We start from the raw sequence: 24,074 nt of genomic DNA on the forward strand, positions 1-24,074 counted from the left end.
GCTGCCAACAAATTTTCATTGTATATTATTAAAATTCATTCAAAATTTGTATATATTCGGCCTAAAACTTCACTCTGAATAACTGACTGAAGTAACTGATCTTTGATTTCTAAAATCATGTTTCAAAATTTCATTTGATCTTCAAATTCATGGGTTCTAAATTTATAGTTGAGTTTTTTGAAATAGTATACTCAAATTCGAGTTTCAACCAATTTAAACTGCACTATTTGGAATTGTCAAAAGGAATTTTTTGGCGACTCTCAGCTTTATTTGAGGTCACAACTTAAAAATGCGTTTTATGGCTTTTAGAAGCGTTTTTTTGCGATTCTGAGCTTAATTTGGAATCACAACTTTAAATGCGTTTGCTGGTTTTTAGAAGCGTTTTTTGGTGATTCTGAGCTCAATTTGGGATCACAACTTTAAAACGCGTTTTCTGGTTTTTATAAGCGTTTTTTGGCGATTCCGAGCTCAATTTGGGATCACAAAAATGCTTCTAAAGGCCAAATGCGTTTTTTGGCCTTTAGAGGCGTTTTTTGGCGACTCTGAGCTTAATCTAAGATCACAACTTTGATATGCGTTTTCTGGTTTGAAAAAAGTTTTTTGGCGATTCTTAGCTCAATTTGGGATCACAACCTAAAAAAGCGTTTTCTGGTCTTTAGAAGCGTTTTTTGGCGATTCTGAGCTCAATTTGGGTTCACAAATTTAAACTACGATTTCTGGCGAGATTTTTTTTTTTTTGCGATTCTGAGCATAATTTGGAATCACAACTTTTAAATGCGTTTGCTGGTTTTTAGAAGCGTTTTTTGGCGATTCTGAGCTCAATTTGGGATCACAACTTTAAAAAGTGTTTTCTGGCGTTCAGATGCGTGTTTTGGAGATTCTGAGCTCAATCTGGGATCACAACTTTCAAAGAGTTTTCTGGTCTAAGAAGCATTTTTTGGCGATTCTGAGCTCAATTTTAATCACAACTTTAAAAAGAGTTTTCTGTTCTTTAGAAGCATTTTTTGGCAATTCTGAGCCTTATTTGGGATCACAACTTTAAAATAAAGCGTTTTCTGGTTTTTGGAAGCGTTTTTTAGCGATTCTAAGCTAAATTTGGGATCACAACTTTAAAATGCATTTTCTGGTCTTTAGAAGCGTTTTTTTTGATGATTCTGAGCTCAATTTGGGATCACAACTTTAAAATGCAATTTCTGGTCTATAGAAGCGTTTTTTTTTGGCGATTCAGAGCTCAGTTTGCGATCAAAACTTTAAAAAGAGTTTTCTGGCCTTTAGAAGCGTTTTTTTTGCGATTCTAAGCTCATTTTTGGATCACAACTTTAAAAAAAGTTTTCTGCTCTTTAGAAGCGTTTTTTTGAGCTTAATTTGGAATCACAACTTTAAAATGCGTTTTCTGGCCTTTAGAAGCGTTTTTTTGGCGATTCTAAGTTCAATTTGGGATCACAACTTTAAAATGCGTTTTCTGGCCTTTAGAAGCGTTTTTTTTTTGCGATTCTGAGCTCAATTTAGGATCACAACTTAAAAATGCGTTTTCTGATTTTTAGAAGCATTTTTTGATGATTCCGAGCTCAATTTGAGATCACAACTTTAAAAAGCGTTTTCTGGCCTTAGAACGCGTGTTTTGGCGATTCTGAGCTGAATTTAAGATCACAACTTTAAAAAGCGTTTTTTTGGTTTTTGAAGCGTTTTATTTTTGCGATTCCAAGCTCAATGTGGGAAGCGTGTTTTGGCGCTTCTGAGTTTAACTTGGGATCACAACTTTAAAATGCGTTTTCTGGTCTTTAGAAGCGTTTTTTTTTGGCGATTCTGAGCTCAATTTGGGATCACAACTTTAGATTGCGTTTTCTGGCCATTAGAAACGTTTTTTTTGGCGATTCTGAGCTTAATCGATTCTTATACACAATTTTTAGATCTTTATTTTCATAGAACATACTTATTTTCTCAAAATTCTCCGTTTCGTATATTGAAATGAAGTTACTTTCTTTTAAAGTATGCTCGAAAATAGTCATATTTTTCTTAAAATTTTTCCTATTGCTTTTATTGCTTTTTTTGCATTGTTGCTTTGAAACGAGGACAGCAAGGCAAAATCTTAATCCTTGATCAAATGGATCAGATTCTAAATCAGTTTTTGTTTGTCAATTCAGTTATAACACTCGTTTACAGCATTTTTGAACTAAGTAAACTGATGATAATTTTTCATGTGAAATCAGGCTCTGAGTCCGGAAATAATATTTAAAAAAAACTCAATAGAAAAGTTTTGCAGTAATGCTCTAAATATAAAATTTTGGAAAAATAAAAAGTATTTGTTCATAGATTCAAATATCTCGGACTAAATAAAGTTATTAGGAAATCTCTTTTTGCATATTGAAGGTGAATAAATTAATTATCAGTAAAATAATTAATAACCACATAAAGACAAACAAAAATAATAAAATGGCTTTAATGAAAAAAAAACGACAAAAGCGATAAAAATCCGAAAAATGATAAAAATAAAATAGATAATACCAAAAACGATAAAAATGACACAAATGAAAAAATAATGAAATTTTGTCGTTTTCCATTATATTTTTTTTTTAGAAATTTAATCTATTTTTATCGTTTTTGGCATTTTTATAATTTCTTTCTCTTTTTATTATTTTTCTATTAGCGTTTTTGTCATTTCTTCTAGGAGGGGGTCCCATAAATTAAAGGTTTCAAGAATTCATTATGGGAATAAATTCTTGAAATGAAACCATCAATTTTGCATAATTTTTTTTTCTCTTGAAAGCCGAGCCAAAAAAAAATCTTATTTGGAATCTTGAGTGTCAATTTTATCTCAACGTTTTATGCATTAGGCATCAAATATAAAATTTTGATTTTCCCGATTACCTTTGGTTACCCCTTTCGGTAATTTTTTAGGTTAAAAACCCAGAAATTCTGAGGGCTTTGAGACATTCCTATGTCAAGTCAATCAATCTACAAAATTTAAATAATCGATTTTCGAAATTCTACAAGACCGCTTCTAAAATCTTTTTGCCGAAGCATGTTTTTTCGATATTTTTTTTCAAAGAATTTGTAAAACGTAAAAATTCATTGTTGTCGCTGAAAATTTCCTGAGAATTATATTTGAGTTTCATTACAAAGTTTCTAAAACTATAAATTTTGTACAAATTGGTTGATAAACAAAAGATTTATAGCGGTTTTAGTCTGGAGTGTGAGTTTGACACTCCAAGAACTCCAAAAAGTTGAAAAAAAATCTGGGACGGATGAGGGTCAACATAAGGTTGCCAGAAATTTTTCAGCACGTATCCAGGCCGGACAAACCGGGCATTTTTTAATATAAAACCTGGCAAAATCCGAGCATTCGATTTTAAATTGACGACCATAAATCCGGGCAATATCCGGGCAAATTTTGTCAAAACTCAAAAATTGTTCAACAAAAATCAAGAAAAAAAAAATGAAAAAAATTTTTTTTTTCATTCAAACTCATTTTGAACCGTATTTTAGGCTTCCAAAAAACCTTTCATGATTATTATTATAAAACTTGCTCAAATAATTTCGATTTGGAGGTGTTTGTTGTTTTTTTTCGTTTAATTCGCCAAATAACGTGAATAAATCCGGGTAAAATCCGGGCATTTTTCAATAAAATCCGGGCAACCGGGCCAGACTGTTCTTAAATTTAGTATTAAATATCCGGGCAAACTCGGATAAAACCGTGCAGTCTGGCAACCTTAGGTAAACAGCAAGCTTAGCGAAATTACAGAAAAATCTATGATTTCACAGAATTTTAAGCAAATTTTTATCACTCTGTGTCACAGAACAAAAATTTTGGAAATATTCGCAGATTTCACAGATTTTTTTTTTTAATTTTGTACGTATTTTCCAAATTAAAATTTTCATGTCAGCAAAAATTTAGAATATTCAACTTTGATTTGAAAAAACGTGATAAGATTGATAATGATTATTGAGTAATGACTCAATTTTTCATGACTTTTCAAAGAAATTTATGCTCTTTCCATCAAAGAAAACCATCACAGAATTTTTGGGTAAAATCACAGAAAGTTAGATTTTTCTTTCACAATAACACAAAAAATTGGTTAACAGCAGCGATACATCTTTAACGCCCTCAATTTCGCTTCAAATAGAGCATTTTTTTTTGCATTTGGCCGCACCACCCGTTAATGTTATTCCTCCCTCAGAATTATCACCGGAACCGAAACAAACACTATTTTTTTTTTCAATTAACAAAAAACCCTATGTTTGCAATTGTACAATAGACTCGAGCTACTCCTTTTTTTTCGTTGTCTAGGAAGTAATTTTTTGTGACAAACCAATTAAGTTATGGTTGTGGTGTTCCACAAAACCTTTAGTTCCTTGATCATATGAATAACTAACTGTTACTATTATTGCATTAGTTTAAACATAAACCGGGAGCAACGGAACCATGAAAATCAGATGGCCTAAACTCAGTGATTAGCCATTTGAATGGTTGGTTTAAAAAAAAATAACCTGAGACGGTGCCTCAACTCACAGTCCGTAACAGCAGCGCAATTTAGTAATTATAAGTGTATTTTGTTCAGATTTTCCTCTCAGAAACGCCGCGAAACAATTCATTCAGAGGAAAGTGATAACTGTAGTCGATGTTCTCTTATGGGTGTGTTCTGTTTTTTACTTCCATAGGTAGGAAAATTGATCAAAACTAAGAGTTAAAAAAAAAACGCTTCCAGTGCATCGCGAGTGCTTGTTTATGGTGCTAATTTTGATGTTTGGATTGCAACAGCAATCAAGAAAAAAAACCTAGGTGTGTTTTGCTCACCCCAATCTACTAGTTTAAAACAAGTGCTCAACAAAAACGAGTGAAACCGCCTCGGGGGGAAAAGTGTTAATAAAAAAAATCAAAGGTGAGCCAGCAATAACGGGAAGAATCCATCAAGAAAAGAGTGTCGAAGAATGAAGCAAAATGTTGGTTCCGGAAAGTGAAACCACCTGGAACCGGAACCGAAGAACGAAGAAGCTGTAACGGAGCTGTCTGAGATCAGAAGCTTCCCTGAAGGGGATTGAGAATCAAATCGTTGAGTGAATAATCAAGAAAGTGCCTCGGTGGGGCCAAGTCTGATTGAGGTGCCCTCTAGTTGCTTCATCGTATTGGAACAACCATGAGCATCAACGATCCAAACGATTACAACAACAGTTTCAAATCGAGCAAAATGGTGCTTCTCAAGGATCTGACCGCCAAGTTGAAAGGATATTTGTTCACTGTAGGTATTTTTGAATTTACAGCACTTCTTAGCTACTACTACTAAGCTAAAGCTAAGCTAAAGCTAAGCTAAAGCTAAGCTAAAGCTAAGCTAAAGCTAAGCTAAAGCTAAGCTAAAGCTAAGCTAAAGCTAAGCTAAAGCTAAGCTAAAGCTAAGCTAAAGCTAAGCTAAAGCTAAGCTAAAGCTAAGCTAAAGCTAAGCTAAAGCTAAGCTAAAGCTAAGCTAAAGCTAAGCTAAAGCTAAGCTAAAGCTAAGCTAAAGCTAAGCTAAAGCTAAGCTAAAGCTAAGCTAAAGCTAAGCTAAAGCTAAGCTAAAGCTAAGCTAAAGCTAAGCTAAAGCTAAGCTAAAGCTAAGCTAAAGCTAAGCTAAAGCTAAGCTAAAGCTAAGCTAAAGCTAAGCTAAAGCTAAGCTAAAGCTAAGCTAAAGCTAAGCTAAAGCTAAGCTAAAGCTAAGCTAAAGCTAAGCTAAAGCTAAGCTAAAGCTAAGCTAAAGCTAAGCTAAAGCTAAGCTAAAGCTAAGCTAAAGCTAAGCTAAAGCTAAGCTAAAGCTAAGCTAAAGCTAAGCTAAAGCTAAGCTAAAGCTAAGCTAAAGCTAAGCTAAAGCTAAGCTAAAGCTAAGCTAAAGCTAAGCTAAAGCTAAGCTAAAGCTAAGCTAAAGCTAAGCTAAAGCTAAGCTAAAGCTAAGCTAAAGCTAAGCTAAAGCTAAACTAAAGCTAAGCTAAAGCTAAGCTAAAGCTAAGCTAAAGCTAAGCTAAAGCTAAGCTAAAGCTAAGCTAAAGCTAAGCTAAAGCTAAGCTAAAGCTAAGCTAAAGCTAAGCTAAAGCTAAGCTAAAGCTAAGCTAAAGCTAAGCTAAAGCTAAGCTAAAGCTAAGCTAAAGCTAAGCTAAAGCTAAGCTAAAGCTAAGCTAAAGCTAAGCTAAAGCTAAGCTAAAGCTAAGCTAAAGCTAAGCTAAAGCTAAGCTAAAGCTAAGCTAAAGCTAAGCTAAAGCTAAGCTAAAGCTAAGCTAAAGCTAAGCTAAAGCTAAGCTAAAGCTAAGCTAAAGCTAAGCTAAAGCTAAGCTAAAGCTAAGCTAAAGCTAAGCTAAAGCTAAGCTAAAGCTAAGCTAAAGCTAAGCTAAAGCTAAGCTAAAGCTAAGCTAAAGCTAAGCTAAAGCTAAGCTAAAGCTAAGCTAAAGCTAAGCTAAAGCTAAGCTAAAGCTAAGCTAAAGCTAAGCTAAAGCTAAGCTAAAGCTAAGCTAAAGCTAAGCTAAAGCTAAGCTAAAGCTAAGCTAAAGCTAAGCTAAAGCTAAGCTAAAGCTAAGCTAAAGCTAAGCTAAAGCTAAGCTAAAGCTAAGCTAAAGCTAAGCTAAAGCTAAGCTAAAGCTAAGCTAAAGCTAAGCTAAAGCTAAGCTAAAGCTAAGCTAAAGCTAAGCTAAAGCTAAGCTAAAGCTAAGCTAAAGCTAAGCTAAAGCTAAGCTAAAGCTAAGCTAAAGCTAAGCTAAAGCTAAGCTAAAGCTAAGCTAAAGCTAAGCTAAAGCTAAGCTAAAGCTAAGCTAAAGCTAAGCTAAAGCTAAGCTAAAGCTAAACTAAAGCTAAGCTAAAGCTAAGCTAAAGCTAAGCTAAAGCTAAGCTAAAGCTAAGCTAAAGCTAAGCTAAAGCTAAGCTAAAGCTAAGCTAAAGCTAAGCTAAAGCTAAGCTAAAGCTAAGCTAAAGCTAAGCTAAAGCTAAGCTAAAGCTAAGCTAAAGCTAAGCTAAAGCTAAGCTAAAGCTAAGCTAAAGCTAAGCTAAAGCTAAGCTAAAGCTAAGCTAAAGCTAAGCTAAAGCTAAGCTTAAGCTAAGCTAAAGCTAAGCTAAAGCTAAGCTAAAGCTAAGCTAAAGCTAAGCTAAAGCTAAACTAAAGCTAAGCAAAGCTAAGCTAAAGCTAAGCTAAAGCTAAGCTATAGCTAAGCTAAAGCTAAGCTAAAGCTAAGCTAAAGCTAAGCTAAAGCTAAGCTAAAGCTAAGCTAAAGCTAAGCTAAAGCTAAGCTAAAGCTAAGCTAAAGCTAATCTAAAGCTAAACTCAAACGGAAATTTTTAAATCATTGGCCTTAAATTTTAAAAATTCAAGAATTTAGTACTTTTCTCAATTTAAACTAAAATAAAAAACTGTGCACCGCGAAATTGCGAATAGCAAGACCGAATCCAAACAAAATTAACTAGCCCATCCACGTAACAATAATATTTAATTTACCCTCCAATTAGTGCCGGTGGCAGACTCTTCTGCAACAGTTAAACAAATTCGGGGTATTCATAATTTTGACACACGGCTGTCAACACATTTCCCACAAATCACCCACCGCACCCTCAACCCTTTAACACAGCTTCTTGTCGGTCCTTGTTTTGTGTTCCGTAATAGTTTACACAGCCTAGTTCACCTGAGTGAATACGAGCTCTAGCTACTAGGGCAGACATTTTCCCACACACACCCTCCCTCCTTATTCAGATCCACCACCCTTGGAAGCTTCATCAACCTAAGTACTCGAGCACCAAGTTTAGGCGAACGCGATAACTATAGCAGCCTTTTATTCTTACATAAATATCTTCATCTGTTCGTGTCCGACAAGCATAAACAGTCAGTTTCCACGGGGCAACCCCACCTCGTCTCTACCTTCCGAATTACTTTCATAGGCTTCTAGCTCCATTCCTACGAGCTTTATGGCCAGGTGCCTTAGCATTTGTTATGGTTGCCTTATTTCTGTCATGTTTTTTTGTGTTTTTCCATGCTGCAGATATAGCCTATAAGTAGTCACAAGTACACCTAAATAGTAGAGGGTAGTTAGTTGTCCAACCAGCGCTGCTGTTTGCTACAGTGATTTCCCTTTGTTTTCCCGTGTGCCGATTTGCTGCCACCTCAGTCAACACCCCAGAGTTGTGAACGAGCGAGCGAATGTTTTGATTATTATTATTTGCAAGTGCCACAATGGACATTTGAGGCGACGCGTCTGACATAATTTCTTGTACCCGGCACCAACTTAAATTTTAGTGACCTCAAGGGACCTGCTAAAAAAACTGCTCCCATAATTGTCTCAAAGGCCTTCAAGCCTAGCTAATGCAAATTGGCTTGATAATATATAATTTCTTGTTCAATTTTCTTTAAAATTAGCTTTTAACCTTTAGCCTAGCTTTAGCTTAGCTTTAGCTTAGCTTTAGCTTAGCTTTAGCTTAGCTTTAGCTTAGCTTTAGCTTAGCTTTAGCTTAGCTTTAGCTTAGCTTTAGCTTAGCTTTAGCTTAGCTTTAGCTTAGCTTTAGCTTAGCTTTAGCTTAGCTTTAGCTTAGCTTTAGCTTAGCTTTAGCTTAGCTTTAGCTTAGCTTTAGCTTAGCTTTAGCTTAGCTTTAGCTTAGCTTTAGCTTAGCTTTAGCTTAGCTTTAGCTTAGCTTTAGCTTAGCTTTAGCTTAGCTTTAGCTTAGCTTTAGCTTAGCTTTATTTTAGTTTAAATTGAGAAAAGTACTAAATTCTTGAATTTTTAAAATTTAAGGCCAATGATTTAAAAATTTCCGTTTGAGTTTAGCTTTAGATTAGCTTTAGCTTAGCTTTAGCTTAGCTTTAGCTTAGCTTTAGCTTAGCTTTAGCTTAGCTTTAGCTTAGCTTTAGCTTAGCTTTAGCTTAGCTTTAGCTTAGCTTTAGCTTAGCTTTAGCTTAGCTTTAGCTTAGCTTTAGCTTAGCTTTAGCTTAGCTTTAGCTTAGCTTTAGCTTAGCTTTAGCTTAGCTTTAGCTTAGCTTTAGCTTAGCTTTAGCTTAGCTTTAGCTTAGCTTTAGCTTAGCTTTAGCTTAGCTTTAGCTTAGCTTTAGCTTAGCTTTAGCTTAGCTTTAGCTTAGCTTTAGCTTAGCTTTAGCTTAGCTTTAGCTTAGCTTTAGCTTAGCTTTAGCTTAGCTTTAGCTTAGCTTTAGCTTAGCTTTAGCTTAGCTTTAGCTTAGCTTTAGCTTAGCTTTAGCTTAGCTTTAGCTTAGCTTTAGCTTAGCTTTAGCTTAGCTTTAGCTTAGCTTTAGCTTAGCTTTAGCTTAGCTTTAGCTTAGCTTTAGCTTAGCTTTAGCTTAGCTTTAGCTTAGCTTTAGCTTAGCTTTAGCTTAGCTTTAGCTTAGCTTTAGCTTAGCTTTAGCTTAGCTTTAGCTTAGCTTTAGCTTAGCTTTAGCTTAGCTTTAGCTTAGCTTTAGCTTAGCTTTAGCTTAGCTTTAGCTTAGCTTTAGCTTAGCTTTAGCTTAGCTTTAGCTTAGCTTTAGCTTAGCTTTAGCTTAGCTTTAGCTTAGCTTTAGCTTAGCTTTAGCTTAGCTTTAGCTTAGCTTTAGCTTAGCTTTAGCTTAGCTTTAGCTTAGCTTTAGCTTAGCTTTAGCTTAGCTTTAGCTTAGCTTTAGCTTAGCTTTAGCTTAGCTTTAGCTTAGCTTTAGCTTAGCTTTAGCTTAGCTTTAGCTTAGCTTTAGCTTAGCTTTAGCTTAGCTTTAGCTTAGCTTTAGCTTAGCTTTAGCTTAGCTTTAGCTTAGCTTTAGCTTAGCTTTAGCTTAGCTTTAGCTTAGCTTTAGCTTAGCTTTAGCTTAGCTTTAGCTTAGCTTTAGCTTAGCTTTAGCTTAGCTTTAGCTTAGCTTTAGCTTAGCTTTAGCTTAGCTTTAGCTTAGCTTTAGCTTAGCTTTAGCTTAGCTTTAGCTTAGCTTTAGCTTAGCTTTAGCTTAGCTTTAGCTTAGCTTTAGCTTAGCTTTAGCTTAGCTTTAGCTTAGCTTTAGCTTAGCTTTAGCTTAGCTTTAGCTTAGCTTTAGCTTAGCTTTAGCTTAGCTTTAGCTTAGCTTTAGCTTAGCTTTAGCTTAGCTTTAGCTTAGCTTTAGCTTAGCTTTAGCTTAGCTTTAGCTTAGCTTTAGCTTAGCTTTAGCTTAGCTTTAGCTTAGCTTTAGCTTAGCTTTAGCTTAGCTTTAGCTTAGCTTTAGCTTAGCTTTAGCTTAGCTTTAGCTTAGCTTTAGCTTAGCTTTAGCTTAGCTTTAGCTTAGCTTTAGCTTAGCTTTAGCTTAGCTTTAGCTTAGCTTTAGCTTAGCTTTAGCTTAGCTTTAGCTTAGCTTTAGCTTAGCTTTAGCTTAGCTTTAGCTTAGCTTTAGCTTAGCTTTAGCTTAGCTTTAGCTTAGCTTTAGCTTAGCTTTAGCTTAGCTTTAGCTTAGCTTTAGCTTAGCTTTAGCTTAGCTTTAGCTTAGCTTTAGCTTAGCTTTAGCTTAGCTTTAGCTTAGCTTTAGCTTAGCTTTAGCTTAGCTTTTGCTAAAATTTATTCTTTCAATCCGTTTTGAAAAAAAAATCATCATAAGTATTTTCATTTTTCCAATTTTTTCTACCACTAAATTCGATACTCGAATTTTTCGAAAATTTTTATATTTAACTGGTTTTAAACGTTTTCAAACCGTTTAGCAATATTTCAAACTTTCCAGCAGTTTCCCTTTCAATTACTTTTCGGGAACGAATCAGAGCAACTCAATCATTCAAGTAGTTTTTCAACATAATGAAACCGTGAAAAAAAAATCAGCCCAATTTCGGACCCCGAAAAAGGTTACCCCCTCGAAAGACTTATAGTCGCAATTAAACCGCTAGTTTCACCAGGAATTCGGCCTTCCTTCAGTTGAACCGTTAAAGCACTTTCGTCGATTGGATTGGAAACAGAAAGAAAGAAAGCAAAAAAAAGTTTTCCCCGATTTTTTCCCGCTGATGAACGATTTAATTTTCGTTTGGTTGGTTTTTTTTCACCGACGTGTTGTTAGATTTTTAATTGAAAAAAAAACGTTAGGAATAAACGTTCCCCAAGGTTTTGGGGTATTTTCATGTTCATGAACCGAACCGATAACAATCGATAAAACTTTCCAGCAAACAGTAGCAGCGCGGCAGGCGATCGGATTGAAATAGTTTTCGCTTTATGTTCAGGTGCAACTGTTTGGAAATGGTGTTTTTTTTTCTTTATTACGTCGTGCTTGAGCACGACTAGTCGTGTTAGGGGTTGAAAAATATGACCTAAATGTCCTATTTTCATTCATTCCTCTTTTTTTAAGTATAATAAATTGTATCAGATACGATTTTGATATTTGCTTTTTTTTTATTTGGTAATTTTTAACAACATCTAACGTTTCGGAGTTTGCTGAACCTTTTTCAAAAAAGAAACCTTCGGAACTGTTAACCTTTCCTGGAAAAAGGTGTTTGAAAATACCGAAACGTCGGAAAAAGCAATTTCACTAAATTTGACTTATTAATATATTAATAAAACCTTTGATTGACTATCAAAGTCACGAAGTCGGAAAACTTTTGCAATAACACACCACTCCTCAAACTTACCTACTTTACCAGTAAGTAGTTTGTGATGGATTAGCCCCGTCAAACGATAAAAAAATTCATATAGACAAAAGTGCCCTCGAATTCCGCCGGAAGGTGAAAGTCTATATTTCCATCGCGATGCTTATAATCGACCACCGTCAGACGACGACTATGAGTTATGATGGTTACAGTTTGATACATACTTAGATTTTCCTTCTTCTGTTTCGTTAGCAAGCTCAACTTTGTAGGACGCAGCCTGTGGTTGCTTGCTTGCTTGCTTGCCCAAAAGCATCAATTACTATCGATTTGATTGTACCCTATGGCACTCCGGACCCTGAAGAAATGCGAGCAAACTGGCTGCTTCCAGCCACGAGTGAGAAGAGGTTCAATAACAATATTAAAAAAGGCAAACACACACATTAGGTTCACAACAAACAACCGCTCAGTTTCCTTCCGATCGACCGACCCAAACCTTGGAAGAAAGGGCAATCTTTCTTGCTTGCTTTCTTTTTTTTTTTTCTTAAACGTCTCTCTTTTCGCTAGACGGCCAATTTGCGAAGGCCTTTCGTGATGAAGGTGAACTGTATCTTATTACACCGGCATCCATCCACTGGTGCACATTGGAATTTGGTGGTGAATTTCCTAAGCATTTGAAGCAAAGTTTTACGAAAAAAATCCACTTATATAAATTGAAGTTAGTCGAAACATGGACAAAAAATTCAGGCTTAGGATGAGGAAAGTTCACCAGATTTGTCTGAATCTGGAACCGGCTCAGGATCGGTGATTGGTGATTGGTAAAGTTGAGCGTAGAAATAATTTTGAAATTCATCGAAGTAGATCACAAAATTGTTCAAGTCCAATAGATTGTATTAATTTTGTTACAAGAATTCTTTGACGAAAGAAAGGTTGTCGTTTACGCAACTTGTTCAACTTTTTTGAAAGAAAATTTAAGAACAACATGCCCGTCGATTTTCTAACCGTTTCGATAAAACTTACAAAGTTGTCTTACTTTCGAATATAGTGGCCAACGATATCTCCAAGATTACCACTTCAAAAAAAAAATTTTTTTTTTGTTATTTTTATTTTATTTTAATTTTTTTTTTGTTCTTTTTTCTTTTGTTTAATTTTTTGTCTTTTGTTTATTTTTCATTCATTTGTTGTTATTTATTTATTTTTTGCACAGTAAAAATGCTATTTTTTTATTTGTTGTTTTTTTCCTATCAGAATTTTTTTTTAAATCACAAAAACTTTGAAACATTGTTAAATCGCTTGTTAAGTATACGTAACATATTCTACGTAACTCAACGTAGGAAACTCACAAGAATTTAAAATGTATGCAATCAACAGTGCATCCTATTGAGATCTGGTACAATTTAAGATCCAGCAGCCGTACTGAATCAAAAATAACCACCAGTGCAAGTAGGACAACTTTAAACTTAATTATCTTAATGGTAATCCCTTTTCACAGAAGGGGGAAAGAGGGTTATAAATAACTCTATCACTGCCGATTGTGTCCCTCTTTTGTGTTGATTCATTTTACCAATGTTAGTTTCGGATTGAAATTTTTAGAATTTCAATTTCTTAGGCAAGATATGCAAGCTTTAAATTCACGCCCAGCAATAAGCATCCCTGAGTTTTTCAAAGACGTTTTCAAAATTGAGCAGTTTTCAGGATTGCATATTTCAAATTTCATATCAATTTGATAGCAATCAGTTCAATTTCATTTCAAAGAACTTCCTCAGACACCTTTTTTTTAAATCGTGACAACAACAGAAAAAGGATGTAATGACTATTCAAAGTTGAACTCCTAAAATTTAATATGAGGCCTTCAGAGCCAAAGGGATATAGGTGACTAAATGGCCGATTTTAAGTTAATGATGCCATTCGATTCTTTATATTTCAAACTATATTTGATGATATTTTCGTATTTTTTAAACTTTTACATTCGAAAGAAAAATAAAAATTCTCGAAAAATATATGGAAGATGACCAAACAGAACAGTTTAAGGGCGTGTTTTCTCGAAAAAAGCTTTTGAGCACTTATACCCCTTTGGTTCCAAGGGCCTCATATGATATGAAAAAATAATTTCTTTTGAGATAGGTACTAATGATACAAGTTCATCACAAAACGTTAGATTCGTATAAGAAATTCGTAATCCTCCCCTAGCATGTCTTATGCGATTTGACCGGTCGAAATCAAATAAGACATGTCTGGGTTTCAGGTTTTCTTCAGCTATATTTCCCCCTTACTGGAATATAATTTTACCTGTCGATCCTTTTTGTGTTTCTCGTTCGCTTCTAAAACCCATACAGATCGCTAGCCAACCAAATAGGTCTCGAGGGGTGTCGGTCAGGACAACCTCTACTCGTCACTCTGACCTCTCTTCAGTATGTCGAATAAATCTTTCGCCTTTTACTAAAGATTTCCGTGGAGAGGGGTACTCTAATGAGTCTAAACTGAATTTTTGATAATCGATCCTTAGCTGGATCGATATTTACGCTTAAAAAAACGCCACTCTTTCGAACATAAAATTGAATATTGAATTGAACTTGTTAGGAATGTTGCGACAATTTGGATCCGATACCTTGTTTTAGACCAATTAGACATAACGTAAATATACAATTCCAGCGTTGTATCACACTGCTTTTTCATCGGTTTTCAAAGTCTCATCCTTTTCTGATATCTTCTCTTAAAAATTTTTCAGTCAATGAGAACTTCAAAAGAGGCATGACACCTGCAACTTGAGACTAGAGATATCTGACTAGTAACCCGACCAAGACCTCAGGCCTCAAAGTTGACAAATGAGACATGAGAAGAGATATGTGAGACGTGTGACATGATACGTGAGAAGTAAAAAGTGGCTCTTAAGTCGTGGGACGTGGTACTTAGCACGTTTGAAGTGATACGTGAAGAGTGAGAGGTGAAAGTTAAAAACAGAGACGAAAGATATTAGAAGTGAGAACTAAGACGTGAGACTTTCAGAATGAAAAATTATTTGAAAAAAATCACAAAACGTATGAAGTGCGAAGAAGAAACGTAAGACATAAGTCGAGAGACGTGAGAAGAGAAACGTGAAATGTGTGTAGTGAGAAATGAGACATGAGAAGTAAGAAGTGAAACGTCGGGCGTAAGAGATGAGAAGTAGGATGTGAGACGTGAGACTGGTCTCATGCCTTCCTTTTCAAGTCCCGTGTTTCCTGTTCCACGTCTCATGTTTCAGGTCTCATGTTTCAGGTCTCATGTTTCATGTCTCAGGCCCCTAGGAAGGAAAATTCAAAAAGGCAAAAATGGCACAAATTAAAACTGGTAAAAATGACAAAAATAACCAAAATTATAAAAATCACAAAAATCACAAAAATGACAAGAATGGCAAGAATGACAAAAAAAAAAACAAAAATGAAAAAAAAAACTAAATGACAAAAAACACAAAAAAAAACCAAAATGACGAAAATAGCAAAAATAACAAAAATAACAAAAAAAAAAAAAAGAGGCCAATATCACAAAAAAGACAAAAATCACAAAAATGACAAAAAAAAATCAACAAAATGACCAAAATGACAAAAATGACAAAAATGACAAAATGACAAAATGACAAAAATGACAAAACTGACAAAAATGACAAAAATCATAAAAATGACAAAATAAAAAAAAAATACAAAAAAAATATATAAAATTGACAAAAATGATAAGAATGATAGAAAATGACAAAAATCACAAAAATGACAAAAATGACAAAAATGACTAAAATGACAAAAATGACAAAAATGACAAAAACGACAAAAATGACAAAATTGCAAAAATGACAAAAAAGACGAAAATGACAAAAATGACAAAAATGACCAAAATGGCCAAAATAACGAAAACGACAAAAATGACTAAAATTTAAAAAAATGACAAAAATGACAAAAATGACCAAAATGACCAAAATGACCAAAATGACCAAAATGAACAAAATGACCAAAATGACCAAAATAAAATGACCAAAATGAACAAAATGACCAAAATGACCAAAATGTCAAAAGTGACAAAAGTGACAAAAAGACGAATATGACAAAAAATGACATAAATGACAAAAACGAAAAAAGTGAAAAAATGTCCAAACTGATAAAAATGTCCAACCTGACAAAAATGGCAAAAAATGACAAAGATGACAAAAATGACAAAAATGACCAAAATGACGAAAATGACAAAAATGACAAAAATGACAAAAATGACAAAAATGACAAAAATGACAAAAATGACAAAAATGACAAAAATGACAAAAATGACAAAAATGACAAAAATGACAAAAATGACAAAAATGACAAAAATGACAAAAATGACAAAAATTACAAAAATTACAAAAATTACAAAAAATTACAAAAATTACAAAAATTACAAAAATTACAAAAATTACAAAAATTACAAAAATGACATAAATGACATAAATGACATAAATGACAAAAATGACAAAAATGACAAATATGACAAAAATGACACAAATGACAAAAATGACACAAATGACACAAATGACAAAAATGACCAAAATGACGAAAATGACAAAAATGACAAAAATGACAAAAATTACAAAAATGACAAAAATGACCAAAATGACAAAAATGACAAAAATGACAAAAATGACAAAAATTACAAAAATGACATAAATGACAAAAATAACAAAAATGACAAAAATGACAAAAATGACAAAAATGACAAAAATGACAAAAAGGACAAAAAGGACAAAAAGGACAAAAATGACAAAAAATGACAAAAATGACAAAAATGACAAAAGTGACATAAATGATAGAAATGGCAACAATGAAACAAATGACAAAAATGACAAAAATGACAAAATTGACAAAAATGACAAAAATGACAAAAATGACAAAAATGAAAAAAATGAAAAAAATGACAAAAATGACAAAAATGATAAAAACCAAAAAATGTTGAAAATGACAAAAATGACAAAAAAAGACAAAAATGACAAGAATGACAAAAATGACTAAAATGACTAAAATGACTAAAATGACTAAAATGACAAAAATGACAAAAATGACAAAAATGACAAAAATGACAAAAATGACAAAAATGACAAAAATGACAAAAATGACAAAAATGACAAAAATGACAAAAATGACAAAAATGACAAAAATGACATAAATGACAAAAATGACAAAAATGACAAAAATGACCACAGTGATTGAAATGATCAAAATGACTAAAATTACTAAAATGACAAAATTAATAAAAATAACAAACATGACAAAAATGAATAAAATGACTAAAATGACAAAAATGACAAAAATGACAAAAATGACAAAAATGACAAAAATGACAAAAATGACAAAAATGACAAAAATGACAAAAATGACAAAAATGACAAAAATGACAAAAATGACAAAAATGACAAAAATGACAAATGTTAAAAATGACAAAAATGACAAAAATGACAAAAATGACAAAAATGACAAAAATGACAAAAATGACAAAAATGACAAAAATGACAAAAATGACAAAAATGACAAAAATGACAAAAATGACAAAAATGACAAAAATGACAAAAATGACAAAAATGACAAAAATGACAAAAATGACAAAAATGACAAAAATGACAAAAATGACAAAAATGACAAAAATGACAAAAATGACAAAAATGACAAAAATGACAAAAATGACAAAAATGACAAAAATGACAAAAATGACAAAAATGACAAAAATGACAAAAATGACAAAAATGACAAAAATGACAAAAATGACAAATATGACAAATATGACAAAAATGACAAAAATGATTAAAATGACTAAAATGACTAAAATGACTAAAATGACTAAAATGACAAAAATGACTAAAATGACTAAAATGACTAAAATGACAAAAATGACAGAAATGACAAAAATGACAAAAATGACGAAAAACACAAAAATGACAAAAATATAAAAATGACAAAAATGACAAAAATGACAAAAATGACAAAAATGACAAAAATGACAAAAATGACAAAAATGACAAAAATGACAAAAATGACAAAAATGACAAAAATGACAAAAATGACAAAAATGACAAAAATGACAAATATGACAAAAATGACAAAAATGACTAAAATGATTAAAATGACTAAAATGACTAAAATGACTAAAATGACTAAAATGACTAAAATGACTAAAATGACTAAAATGACTAAAATGACTAAAATGACTAAAATGACTAAAATGACAGAAATGACAAAAATGACAAAAATGACGAAAAACACAAAAATGACAAAAATATAAAAATGACAAAAATGACAAAAGTGACAAAAACGACAAAAATGGCAAAAATAAAAATAACGACAAAAATTGCAAAAGTAATAAAAATGACAAATTTTGCAAAAATGGCAGAAATTACAAAAGTGACTAAAATGACAAATATGACAAAAATGACAAAAATGACAAAAATGACAAAAATGACAAAGATGACAAAAATGACAAAAATGACAAAAATGACAAAAATGACAAAAATGACAAAAATGACAAAAATGACAAAAATGACAAAAATGACAAAAATGACAAAAATGACAAAAATGACAAAAATGACAAAAATGACAAAAATGACAAAAATGACAAAAATGACAAAAATGACAAAAATGACAAAAATGACAAAAATGACAAAAATGACAAAAATGACAAAAATGACAAAAATGACAAAAATGACAAAAATGACAAAAATGACAAAAATGACAAAAATGACAAAAATGACAAAAATGACAAAAATGACAAAAATGACAAAAACGACAAAAATGACAAAAATGACCAAAATGACAAAAATGACAAAAATGACAAAAATGACAAAAATGACAAAAATGACAAAAATGACAAAAATGACAAAAATGACAAAAATGACAAAAATGACAAAAATGACAAAAATGACAAAAATGACAAAAATGACAAAAATGACAAAAATGACAAAAATGACAAAAATGACAAAAATGACAAAAATGACAAAAATGACAAAAATGACAAAAATGACAAAAATGACAAAAATGACAAAAATGACAAAAATGACAAAAATGACAAAAATGACAAAAATGACAAAAATGACAAAAATGACAAAAATGACAAAAATGACAAAAATGACAAAAATGACAAAAATGACAAAAATGACAAAAATGACAAAAATGACAAAAATGACAAAAATGACAAAAATGACAAAAATGACAAAAATGACAAAAATGACAAAAATTACAAAAATGACAAAAATGACAAAAATGACCAAAATGACAAAAATGACAAAAATGACAAAAATGACAAAAATGACAAAAATGACAAAAATGACAAAAATGACAAAAATGACAAAAATGACAAAAATGACAAAAATGACAAAAATGACAAAAATGACAAAAATGACAAAAATGACAAAAATGACAAAAATGACAAAAATGACAAAAATGACAAAAATGACAAAAATGACAAAAATGACAAAAATGACAAAAATGACAAAAATGACAAAAATGACAAAAATGACAAAAATGACAAAAATGACAAAAATGACAAAAATGACAAAAATGACAAAAATGACAAAAATGACAAAAATGACAAAAATGACAAAAATGACAAAAATTACAAAAATTACAAAAATTACAAAAATTACAAAAATTACAAAAATTACAAAAATTACAAAAATTACAAAAATGACAGAAATGACAAAAATGACAAAAATGACAAAAATGACAAAAATGACAAAAATGATAAAAATGACAAAAATAACAAAAATGACAAAAATGACAAAAATGACAAAAATGACAAAACTGGCAAAAATGACAAAAATAACAAAAATGACAAAAATGACAAAAAGACAAAAATGACAAAAATGACAAAAATGACAAAAATGACAAAAATTACAAAAATTACAAAAATTACAAAAATTACAAAAATTACAAAAATGACAAAAATGACAAAAATGACAAAAATGACAAAAATGACAAAAATGACAAAAATGACAAAAATGACAAAAATGACAAAAATGACAAAAATGACAAATATGACAAAATGACAAAATGACAAAAATGACAAAAATGACAAAAATGACTAAAATGATTAAAATGACTAAAATGACAAAAACGACAAAAATTACAAAAATGACGATAAAGAAAAAAATTACAAAAATAACAGAAATGACAGAAATGACAGAAATAACAAAAATGACAAAAATGACAAAAATGGCAAAAATAACAATAATGACAAAAATTACAAAAATTACAAAAATGTAAAATATGACAAAAATGACAAAAATGACAAAAATGACAAAAATGACAAAAATGACAAAAATGACAAAAATGACAAAAATGACAAAAATGACAAAAATGACAAAAATGACAAAAATGACAAAAATGATTAAAATGTCTAAAATGACCAAAATGACTAAAATGACTAAAATGACTTAAATGACTAAAATGATTAAAATGACTAAAATGACTAAAATGACTAAAATGATTAAAATGACTAAAATGACAAAAACGACAAAAATTACAAAAATGACGATAAAGAAAAAAATGACAAAAATTACAAAAATAACAGAAATGACAGAAATGACAGAAATGACAGAAATGGCAGAAATGACAGAAATAACAAAAATGACATAAATGACGAAGAAGACAAAAATGACAAAAGAACGAAAAAAGTGACAAAAATGACAAAAATGACAAAAAAGACAAAAATGACAAAAATGATGAAAATGACAAAAATGACAAAAATGACAAAAATGACTAAAATGACTATAATGACTAAAATGACAAAAATGACAAAAATGACTAAAATGACCAAAATGACAAACATGACAAAGAGGACAAAAATAACAAATATGACTAAAATGACAAAATTTACAAAAATGGCAAAAATGACAAAAATTACAAATATGTCCTACCTGGGTCATAAACTTATCAGAAACCAAAATTAATTTCTATTATAATGAATATCCGAAGAATTTCTGTTGAGTGGAAATTCTAAATCCAATGTAAAAAAAATTAAATAAAAATCCGATAAGAACCCACTATCCAAACCCTTCGAACTAAATGAAAGCAAAAGTTTTAACGTTGAACGATTGCTTTGGAGTCGCGGCGAATCATGATGGGGGTATCATAAATTGTTCGCGCGTTTTGTAGCGTATAAGTTTTCCAACTGAACTCGATGATGTATTGCATACCTTCAATTTTTCATTAGAAGGTAAAAGCTGAGAATGTGGCCGCCTTGTTTTTTTTTCGACTGTTACTAAATTTCAGCATATCACCGAATAACATCCAGCAAAGCAGGATCTCAAATTAGATCTTGAATTGGCTGCAATTATTCGAACTTCTATCCGAGCCAATCAATCACGTGCTTCGTCATGGATTTGTGGGATCTCATTTAATAAACCTGACTTCATCCCTCCGTCTTTCCTTAACCCTTTCAAAATCAAAAAGTCAAGAAACCAAAGAAAGTAAATCGATGTGGTTGTATACCTATCCCCTGCCTTTAAGTTATGATATTTTTTATTTGGTCAGCCATCAGCACAACTTGAGGCTATTTAGGCCGTCACCTTTACAGTTATTTTTTAATATAATATTTAATAAAAGCCTTTAAATTATTATAATCTATAGAATGCTATGAACAGAAGTACTTTATGTAATAAAACACTTAATGGAAGTGCCGGAAATCGGAGAAATGCTCCACATCCGGTGCCTTTCTACGGATGTGACCACTTTCCTTCAGCTGTCAGCCCAGAAGCATCGATCGAGAATCCAAGACTTCCTCCTAAAAAAAGGAAGCAGGAGGAAGAAAAAGGTGTTGTGTATGGGCAACTACAGTTGGCCTTTAACTCCCCGATTTTCAGATCCGGGTATTTACCTCTTCATACGACGAAACGCTCTTCTTACTTATGGGTTGGATGCCAGCCGAGTAATTCCTATATCTATGAACGAACCTAAATACGTACATATATCGATATAAAGTACATATCGATAATTGGATTTCGCATCCATTGGAGCGCGTTTTGTGTGCCCCGCCATTCTTTTGGCCATTTTACTTTTCCCTCCTTACTAACGGCACGGGGCTGCTTTCGGAACTTTTGTGTGTTTTGGGATATGAGTTTTTTTCCCCATCTCTCCGGGTACCTTCTATGCTATCGTTTTTGTGGAATTTACTGAACCAGAGGCGTTTGCTACTTTTTTCTCGCATTAAATATTTAAAAATAATAAAATTCAAACTTTTAATGCAAGCTTAAATAATTTTGCAATTTACAGAATCAATCTTTGTACAAAAGTTTTCAAATTTTTAGCTCGTTAAGATTTTCATATATTGTTACTAATTATATCTTTTTCTGTTTTTGTTTTTTTCAGGTGAGTGTCGAAGTCTTTCAAACAAGGATTCTACGCCAGGTTTGCCCAACCAAAAGGAATATATCCCCTGTCAAATTCCTATTAGCCAACTAGTCATTTTCTCATAACAAATTTAACGAAACGTTCTGAATCGAACAAGATGCTTGAAATTCTACCTCCCCTAGTACTTCTCGTGTGTTAAGACCAGTCGGAATCCCATAAAAACTTCCAGAAGGGGTAAGATTTGGGTTTCCTTCAGTTATATTTCCCCTCAGGTAAATTTATTCATTGCTTTTGACCATGACGATCGCTAACAAACTAGATTCATCTCTAGGGATGTCGATGCTGACGACCCCCTTTCGTCACTCTGACCTCTCTTCAGTATGTCGAATAAATCTTTCGCCTTTTACTAAAGATTTCCGTGGAGAGGGGTACTCTAATGAGTCTAAACTGAATTTTTGCTACTCTTCCCTTAGCTGGGAGGAGACATAATCTTTTTAGAAATAAAATAAGTTTTGAAAAATATATCTAAAAATTTCAAAACACATCACTTAAAAAATAGCTTATTAAACTATTTTGTTTGGAAATTGTACCCAAACAACCTGAAGGTAATGAGAGTTAGTTCAAGTTACGCGAGACGTTTTGAAAACAGGAATTAGCAGGAAACCTAAAATACATAATACATTTTTCATGTTTTAATAAATTTCTCTAATTTACGAACAGTTATCACAACCCTATATCTACACCAAATGAATATAAAAACGAAGTAACTCATACAATTTTCATGCAATATTCATTATTTTTAGTACACATGCAAGTTTTGACGTAATTCAATGATTAGTTGTAAGAAGTGACCATTCCCTTTAAAAAACGGATGCTCTTATACAAATAGGGTTGCTAGCGAAACGGGAATTCAGAAAAAAAAACTTTGGAACATCGCATCACCGGAAAAAAAAAACAGGAATTTCGGCAAATCGCTGGGAAAATTGTCATGATTTTCATAGAATCTAAAAAAAATTAAATCAGTTTCTTAATTTAAAAGTATTTCATTATTTAACAAAACAGTATTATTATTATTATTAAGAGTATTATCGGCAGCCTCTCTATGGAAATTCTGGTTCCATATTTGTCGGAGCCGTGGACTGTAAATTGCTCGCGTTGGGAACTGATTCGAAGTCCGAAAACACAATTTGCCGGAAGTGCAAGGAATTTGCTATTCACTTAAATAATAATACTAAATTGTTCTCTTAACTTATATTTACAATATGTACACTATTTACACAACTTGGATTTTTCTTGGAAAAACATATGGAGGAATATAACTTCGGAACTTTCATAAGGTGCTCGCAAGCGGAAGTCTAAAACGGAACTGAATTCAAAATTCAAAAAATGGCGACATCGTTCACTCGTTCTCGTACGGGGTGTGTGTGTGTGTGTATCCATACAGCAGACAGCAGCCAACGGTCGTTTTCTTTCACGCATACACACGCAGGTTCTCGTCGATTGCGATTGAATAGGGTGGTACGCATATGTGGAAAATTAGGGTGGCGCAAAATATTTTAATTGTTAGGATAATCTTAATTTTCAAGCTTGGCTTGAACAATATTATTACAATCAAAATTGTATTTCTATTCTCATATTTTAAATTCTGTACCCAATTTTTGGATTCTTGATTTTCAGCTCTTATCATTATTTGAAATTAGAAATGAAAAGCTGTTATGAAATCCTAATTCAAATTTGGTTTTGCATTTTATTCAAAGCTTGTTTCATGATTTTCTAAACTTATATGAATTTTCAAGATTATGATACTAATTCTCCAACCATTTGATTTATTTCCACCGCTTGTTAAAAACTTAAATTTGCTCAAGGGTTTAGTCGTTTTACTTTATTTCATTCGAGCATAGTTATTTTTTTAGAAATTGAAGTTTTTCTTCAACAAACTAATCCTTTGTTTGTTCAAATCAAATCAATTAAATCTACCCGACTCTTGGGCCAGTTAAAAAAATTTAGCAACAATGATAGTAATCTATATTTTATTACAAAGGCTTTGAGCTATATTTGTTTAGCTTACAATATTTAAGAATTTGGGACATACAGTACCGTTCATAATTGTATAGAAATTGGAAGCACGCGCACTGTCACTTCGACTTTGAACTTCCATAAGTTTTTACTCTGATGATATTTTTTGATCAAATATTCTGCGTTAGATAGATCAACTATCACACTATTATATCACAAAATTTG

The 24,074-nt window shown here is 32.0% G+C and overlaps 1 protein-coding gene and 2 non-coding genes across 5 annotated transcripts in view; all 3 read left to right on the top strand.

Moving 5' to 3' along the window:
* The window catches only part of LOC129756720 (serine/threonine-protein kinase N), a 295,803-nt gene that overhangs the window by 114,802 nt on the left and 156,927 nt on the right, over window positions 1-24,074 (top strand). Inside the window, exon 1 of one of the 3 annotated variants that reach the window (XM_055753706.1) lies at window positions 4,684-5,237. The exons of 1 other annotated variant lie outside the window; for it this stretch is intronic. In XM_055753706.1, the coding sequence (XP_055609681.1) occupies window positions 5,136-5,237 (102 nt within the window). In that variant the 5' untranslated portion in view covers window positions 4,684-5,135. Of the gene's footprint in view, window positions 1-4,683; window positions 5,238-24,074 lie in introns of those variants that run through there. One more of the 3 variants, XM_055753709.1, reaches the window with a different exon arrangement.
* LOC129758883 (U5 spliceosomal RNA) lies at window positions 13,892-14,014 on the top strand. Its single transcript, XR_008740108.1, has one exon. It is a non-coding gene; the product is annotated as a U5 spliceosomal RNA (small nuclear RNA).
* On the top strand, window positions 22,193-22,315 carry LOC129758882 (U5 spliceosomal RNA). Its single transcript, XR_008740107.1, has one exon. It is a non-coding gene; the product is annotated as a U5 spliceosomal RNA (small nuclear RNA).

The sequence above is a fragment of the Uranotaenia lowii genome, chromosome 3, assembly GCF_029784155.1.
Source record: "Uranotaenia lowii strain MFRU-FL chromosome 3, ASM2978415v1, whole genome shotgun sequence".
Lineage (NCBI taxonomy): Eukaryota > Metazoa > Arthropoda > Insecta > Diptera > Culicidae > Uranotaenia > Uranotaenia lowii.